The sequence below is a fragment of the Psammomys obesus genome, unplaced genomic scaffold (genome assembly GCF_907164565.1).
Source record: "Psammomys obesus unplaced genomic scaffold, mPsaObe1.curated_primary_1811, whole genome shotgun sequence".
Classification (NCBI taxonomy): Eukaryota; Metazoa; Chordata; class Mammalia; order Rodentia; family Muridae; genus Psammomys; species Psammomys obesus.
This window is the reverse complement of record NW_026596034.1, coordinates 6,959,932-6,967,534: the sequence shown is the minus strand read 5'-3', so window position 1 is coordinate 6,967,534 and position 7,603 is coordinate 6,959,932. Positions and strand designations below refer to the sequence as shown.

Below are 7,603 nucleotides of genomic sequence, written 5' to 3'. Positions count from 1 at the left end.
GGAGGGGGGGGGACGGAGAGGGGCCCGGAAAGGGGCGCGCGGTGGCCGGGGCGGCACGGGGCGCGGGGCGGGGCGCGAGCCCGGAGGCGGTCGGCCGCCGAGCGCCCCGGCGGGGCGGGCGGCGCGCCAGCTGCCCGCGGTGGGAGGGGCGGAGCGGCGGCGGCGCGGGGAGGGGACCGGCGGCGGCAGGAGGGGGAGCGGCAGGGGAGGGGCCGGGCCCCTTGTCTCCGCGGCTCCTCGGCTCAGTCCGCCCGGGGAGGAGGAGCGGGGCCAGCCGCCGCCGCCGCCGCCGTCCCAGCTTCGCCGCGCACCTGAGCTCGCCGGCCGCCCCGGGTCCCCGCGCTGCGCCCCGCGCCCCGGGCGCCCGGCCCGCGCGCAGCCAGCTTCGGTGTCCCGGTGGGGCGCGTCCCCCGGGCTGCCTCCCGCTCTCCCGCTGCTCGCGTGGCCGCGCCTTTGTGTGCCGCGGCCGCAGCTCCCGGGCTCGTCGGCGGCCCCCGCGCGACGCCCCTCTAGCCCCAAGGCCCGCGCGCTGTTCCCGGGCGCCCCCGGCCGGGTGTCCCCGACGGTGGATCGCGCGGCCGCGAGGAGGCGGCCAGCGGCCCCGGCGAGCTCCAGTCCCGGCCCCAAGCCCCCGGCCCCGGCATGGATGTGAGGTTTTACCCCGCGGCGGCCGGGGACCCCGCCAGCCTGGACTTCGCGCAGTGCCTGGGGTACTACGGCTACAGCAAGGTGACCGGGCCAGGGGCGGGGGCCACCTCTTCTTCCCGGGCGCGTCCCGCGTCCCTTTAGCTTGCTTTACTTTCTTTCCTGTCTTTCCTTCCCAGCCGCTGGTATTCTAGGTGCGCCTTCGTCTTTGACCAACTCTCCTAGTCTTCTTTTTCTGTCCCCTTCCTACCCACCTTTTTGTCCCTCTGCTGGCGCTCCCTCTGCCCTCCAGATCCCCTCCCCCGCTCCCCCAAAGCTGAGTGAAGCGCAGTCCCGGGACTGAGCTGAGGCATCCATGTGATTCTTTGTTGATGTTATTAGTCAACACGATTGCAACACCCCTACTATGTGTATGGGGGGGGCACGCTACGTAGGGGTCCACATCTCGTGGTCCAGAGATCTCGCCCTCCTCCTCGCAAGCTCATCCCAGCTCGTCCACTCAGTCAGGAGCTCGTCCCTGGTGCTCGGGGAAGATGAGGAACAAACTTTACAGAGTGCCCGGGTCTAGGTCTGGGAAGCCTGAAGTTGTAGGGTCCCAGCAGGTGCCTCTTTCTAGGGTGCTTTGCTCTACCAGAGGAAGGTGCTCGCCTCTCTCGAGTTAGCGCAAGTGGCTTCTCCTATTTTAGTTATTTATTTTTGCGGGGGCGGGTTAAGTTTTTTCTTTCATGGAGATCAGAGTTGCAGTTTCCTACCATGCCCCGGGGTCACCCCATCTTCCGCACCTCTTGCCACACGAACTTACAGGAGCGAGCGATTCAGGTGGCCACAGAAGGACCTCGGACACAGCCAGTGGGCTTCCCGGGCCGGGTCGTCTATCCCACCACAGAGCTTTGAGACATAACCCCGAGGGCGAGATTCAGAGAAAGAGCCCTGCGCCTTTTGAATGTGTTTTTCTTTCCCCTTCCCCCTGCACCTCCCTCCCCTCCGACTTCTCTTTCAAATCCTAGTTTGTTTATGATTGCTTGGATAACGGAGGAGGAAATACCGAGGCAGCTGAAAGAAAGGTGCAATACAAAACTAATGAATAAATAGCAGGAAGAGGAGGGATCGTATCTAGAGTCCGGACAGTTGGCTGTGCCCCTGGCTGATGAAGGCCCTGTCCCTTATTGTTTACACTCCTGCCCAACTCCAGAGGTAAAGTTTGCAGAAGACCATTGGAGCCTCACTGGCTCCATTCCGGGTCAGGGTGGACAGCCCTGAGCCAGGCACTCGGGGCCCTTTCCGTAACTACTGCTCCGAGGGACTTTATTCAGTGTTTTCAGTCCAGTGCTGGTGGTGCCCATTCATATTCCCCCAGAATCTGAAATGAATGCTTAAGGCATCGAAAGCCAGGCAAGAAAAGGCCGAACGCTGTAGCCAGAGTGAAGGAAGGATCGGCTTCTGTCGTCTGATTTTGGATTTACTCAGGTTATTAAATGCTTTAAAAAGTCCCCCATGTATGCTCAGTCAGGGACTTAGGCAGCCTAATTAAGTATGTAGTGTTTCTGAGAATCCGCTTAATTGTTCCAGTGGGGTGTTAGTTATCTCCTTTAGAGCTCAGCCTGTGTATGTAGTCCTTCTGTAAACTGGGCATGCTCTTATTTTGGGAAGCCATTACCTTGTCTAATGTAACCACTTCTTTCACTGATTTAAGATCAGCAACACTCGAATGACATCCAAATAGAAACCTTTTGTATTAAGCCAGTCACTGCCATGCATGGCAAATCTCTGTTCCCTGGGATCCCAAGGGCTTCGAGGGACTGAGGAAATTGTGGGTGTTTTGTGTGTATCTCCTTTCATTTTCTGAGAATGGTTATTTTGAGTCATTTTAAACCCAGAAGCTTATTTCAGGGAGGGGATATAAAGCTTGAAATCAGACAGCATTTGTCTAGATGCCGGGCCAACTTTAGCGGTGGGGAAGCAAGCTAGCTCATTTGGTGTCCATTTCTGAATCCTTCGATGGCCCTGAAATGCTCTTAGTAATTCAGCAGTCTGATGATGGGAAGGGCTTCTGGGGGCCCAACTTACAAAAGTTGGATTCAGCACTTAGCATTGGGAGGGGTCAAACTGTACTCATTCGAAGGTGTGTCTGTCTTTACGTGTTCACAGGTAAAAATGTAAGTACCTTTAGACTTGAGCCACAGTACAAATACAGTATTTGTATACCCTTAATTTCTGCAGTGGACAGAAAAACAAAACAAAACAGTTTTAGTCCCTGTAATTTATCTTTGTACGAGAATGTAACAGAAGTGGAAGTATTAACTTTATGAGTACAGAACAGCAAGAGCTAATTAAAGGTTTACAGCGTTTGCTTCACAGCTAACTTGCATTTCACGTGGAGCTCGTTGCCTGCTGTTCAGGGTAGATTTATTGAAGATTTAAAACAGTGCACAAAGACATACGTTTATTTCATCTGAAAGTACCTGGAATTATTAATCTTTCTTAAGGCTTGACTTTCCAAGACTTGTATTATCTCTTTGAATGAGAGATGATGGATTACAAAAAAGTATGTTTCTGCCTTTTCTTGTTTTAATGACCATCTGGGAAACTTCAGAAGAAAGCAAACTATCCGTGCCAGGGTTTCACAGGGAAAATGCTAGCGCTTATCTTTACATTTATTTACAAACCGTGAATAATAGGGTTCCATTCACTTCTCCTTTTAACAAATGGCCAGAGTTCTTTGTATAAATTATATGTGAGTGTATTATCTCTACGTTCTGTGAGTATATGGGTCTTTTTTTTTTTTTTTTTTTAAATGTCAGCTCTCATGAAAGTATACTATCTATGGAAAATGGATGAAAGAGTTTGGACGGTTCAGAAGTCATTGCAAGTAGGAGAATAACTTCAAATAAAATATAGCCAGGATCATTTAAATCAGTTAATAATTCATGAATTAGCCACTGATGTATAAACTTAAAGCCCTGTCTATTTTCTAAGGACTAATTTCCATTTTAATTTCAATCTGCTGTTTGAAAATTTCTTTTTAATGATGTGACTAGCAAGTTGAACTAAAATCTATATTTTAAAAAGGAGAGAAGTCATTATGTTACTCAAGTGAGTTGGTGACCCATTGACTAATCTGGAGTTTCCCTTGGGTTCAGTTAATTTTATTGTACCAGCAAGAAAATAGTGCATAAAATATCAATTAAAATGAAGTTGTTGTAAGTCTGCTGTCCCCAAATAAGCAAATGCATCTAACATGGGTGTGAGGTGAAAATCATACAGAAGTTGATTTGTTTAAGACTTTCGGCTTTTTATTTTCTTTTCAAAATATGGCTATTGACTTCTTATACTTAGGCAGATTAAGGCCTCAGCCTTAAGCCTCACTTTCTCATTTTTATGTGTGTTGTTATTGATCATCCGTACTTAATTAAGACATTCTCTTGTTTGCTCTTTGAGTCCATCTTATTGGGCCTCTACCTTGGCTATCTTGAAGTAAAAGAGAGACTGAAGGCTAATTTGTTCCTTGTCTCTCTTCCTGGGGACCATGTTTTCAAATTGAAGTGATGCTGAGAGGAGATTTTGATGGATATATCCTAGATCAATATCTTACCCTGACATGAGATTAGTTACTTCATTTCTAGGATCCAGAGTATAAGGCTGTTGAATTCTGAAAACACATTGAGATATTTCTGTACCCCTCCATGACAGGTCTTGAAATGAGATATTCAAGCCAGATCTTGGGAAAGAAATGGTATTTTAAAGAATTGCTAGCAGTGGTGAAACACTCAGAAATCTATAGGGACAGGCAGCGACCTGCGTGAGGACAGGGCTTGTGGCTAGGCAGAAAACAACACCCATTTAAAGGCGTGGACTTGTTCAACACTAGCTAGAGTACTATCACCATGACAACATTGGGGCCCTGTACATCCATATTTTGAAGCTATGTGAAGTACTCACAGTTTTAAAAGTTGACAGTAAATTGAATAATTAATCTAATTGTATGGGACCATCAAAATCTACTTTTGTGATGCCATCCAACTTTGATCTTAAACGAGTTTGTAAGTGGAATGGGACTCAGGTTGTTTGTTTTTGGTAAGTCATTTGTAGTTTATGTGCTATTATATGGGACATTTAGCTGCTCTGTTCAAGAATGTGGTCTGTGTAGTATTAGAATCACATCAGCAAAGATCTGGGTACTGTGATAACTGTAAAATTGACTAGACTTTGGGCAGAAGGAAAGTTAGTATGTACGCTCATGGTCTGGATAGCCCCTTCATCATATCAGACATTAACACTAGCCATGCCCTGAATTTCATATCACCTGACAGTGTAGCTGTATTGATGTTGCTCAGTTGACGTGTACATATATTTTGCAGACATTTGTTTATATATTTCTTAGTTTTCATTTTATTGCTTGCCTCGTATGCCCCTCCCCCATCCCACACATATACAGCTTTAAATAGTTGTACAGGCCATTGAGAAACTTGCAGTCCAGGCTGTCTGGCCAATAGTGACAAAGGAGGACAGTAGCCCAGTGGTCACAAGCTAGAGGCCCACATGCTTTCCACTTGGTCACTCCAAAAAGTGGGGTGCCGAAATGAACCCTGGGCTCATAGGGACAGGCACATAGTTAAGCAAAGGAAATTAATCTGAGGGATTTTAGATTAAGCCAGTGGGTTTATGTGGTCACAGTGTTCAGGGTATGTTGCTATTTCTGAATCATTCTGTCAGGGCACAAACTCAGCTGGAAGCTGAAGCCACTTGAGGAGTTACTTTATTTAATCACCACAGTATAAAAAAAATAAACAAAACACCCTCAATTAGTTGACTGTTCCTAAAAACCCTTGCATATAAATAGAGCTTCCAGCTTTTTGATTTCTTTTTTTTAAAGAAATAGTCACAAATTTGGTAACACTGAATCTATGGCCAGGCATCCTCCAGAAGCACTTCTGAGGGGCACATGTGCCCAACACTGTTTGTGAGCTTCTTGACTTCCTGTTCAGCTCCATAGACCCTCCGCATTCCTCTCAGGTGCTGCAAAGATTGGAGTTCGACGACTTTCATTACAAGGAGATCCCAGGAAACAAATGAGGCCTCCCGCAGAACCCAAGTGAGATAAGGTTACTGTCACTGGAGAAATTATAGACCAAGTGTGTCACTTGGTTTGATAGGTTTGGGGCAGGGGTGTGCAGGCGCAGAGTGGGACCGTTTTATGGAGCACTCTAGAATCGCCCTGGGAATTTGTTAGAATGCAATCTTTTGGACATAAGGATTCTGATTCATAGGCTAGTTTTAAGGGAAAGATAGAGCTGACATCATATATTCCGGTGGGATGTTCCCACCAACATATGCGCTGGTATTCAGGAAAGAGCTGAGAGTCAGGAAGCAAAATTGGACTCTTCCACTTATGGAAAAAAGTGAAGGAAATGGATCTGACGTCTTCCGGAGTGAGTCGGTAGAAGATGGGCCTTAGCCAAGGGCTGGTAAACCCTTCAGTTAGGGAGGCTACCATTTAGGAAGTACAATGTGGAAATCCTACCAAATTCATGATTAGAACACATGTGTGTGTGTGTGTGTGTGTGTGTGTGTGTGTCCATGCTGTGCACGTGCAAGTTCAGAGGGTAACTTGTGGGAGTTGATGCTCTCCCTGAACCATTCGAAGAAGGAACTTAGGTCTTTAGGCTTCTGGGACAGGCACCTTTGGCCACTGAGCCAATTCTTGACCATAATAATTGTAGGGAAAATAGAGTAGTTAGAGATTATCAGTATAATGACATATCCTTATACTTTTGATAGTTATTTGGAAGGAGACAATTTTAAATAGTTACTATTAATTGGAAGTGGTACACAGTTCACAGTAACTCAATACACTACCAGCAATTTATGAAGGAAAACATTTCATTTTCTTATGATGTACTTTTACATTGGATTTCTATGAGTTATAAATGGTGTTTGTAAGGGTCTTAGAATCTCTTTCAGATTAGTTATTAAAAAGAGACAATTATGGGTGCAGTGGTGCCTGGCTGTAATCCTAGTCCTCAGGGAGGCAGAGGCAGGCGGATCTCTGTGAGTTTGAGGCCAGCCTAGTCTACAAAGTGAGTCCAGGACAGCCAAGGCTACAGAGAGAAACCCTGTCTCGAAACACCAAAAACGAGAGAGAGAATGAGAATTTTTGCTTAGTATGCTTATAAACTGAAATGTTTTGAAGATATATTAGAGTCACTTAGAAAAGGAACAAAAATAAATTATATTTAAAATGAAGTATTGGAGGCTTTTAGTCAAGGTATCCCTGAGCTTCTGATATTTTTAATCTTCTCCTGAGGTGGTAGATCATTTTGTTTCTTTTGTTTCCTAGGTTCGTGTCCTTAATCTTTTCCTCAGGGAGGCCATGGTCTCTTAAAGTGTATTCTGTGATTACGCAAGACGTATCAGCTACTAGAGGATGCTTCTTAATCTTAATTTAATTTTGCTTTGCTTATTAAAGGATGATTTGAGTGTTCTGATAATCCAGAAATTAAACAAATAGGCCAAAATCAAGGCACACCGGGATTTCACATACTTGACTAATGTGGCCTTATGCTTTGAGCGGCCACACCTTCAAATGGGCCCTTCTACCCCAAATGTCCTTATGAATTCAATTGTCTACATAGATGAATTGTGCTAAAGATGATGGGGTGATTTTTTTTCAAACTGATTTAAAATTGATTTAGAATAAATAATTATATTAGAATGTGAGAACTTCCCGTTGATTCCTGCAGCTGGTTTGTAACGGGCAGAGGATTTGCTCTCGAATGAGACAGGTCCTACAGTTTCTTTACATCCCTTGTAGGAAGTGGTAATGGAAGTCGAAATGCTGGGCTGTCTTGTGGACCTTTCCAATCCATGTGTGTGTTCTCAGAAGTTGTTTTCCATGAAGAGAGGGATGGGAGTAAATCTAGAGATATTGAGCCGTTAAGGAGTATGTCCAGCAGCGCTC

The 7,603-nt window shown here is 46.2% G+C and overlaps 1 protein-coding gene across 4 annotated transcripts in view; it reads left to right on the top strand.

Annotated features, from left to right (window-relative positions):
* Positions 1-284: 284 nt before the first annotated feature.
* Positions 285-7,603, top strand: part of Tox3 (TOX high mobility group box family member 3) — a 99,773-nt gene continuing 92,454 nt past the window's right edge. For all 4 annotated transcript variants that reach the window (XM_055621607.1, XM_055621606.1, XM_055621609.1 and 1 more), the window contains exon 1: positions 285-729. In XM_055621607.1, coding sequence (XP_055477582.1) covers positions 643-729 — 87 coding nt within the window. In that variant the 5' untranslated portion in view covers positions 285-642. The remainder of the gene's footprint in view (positions 730-7,603) is intronic.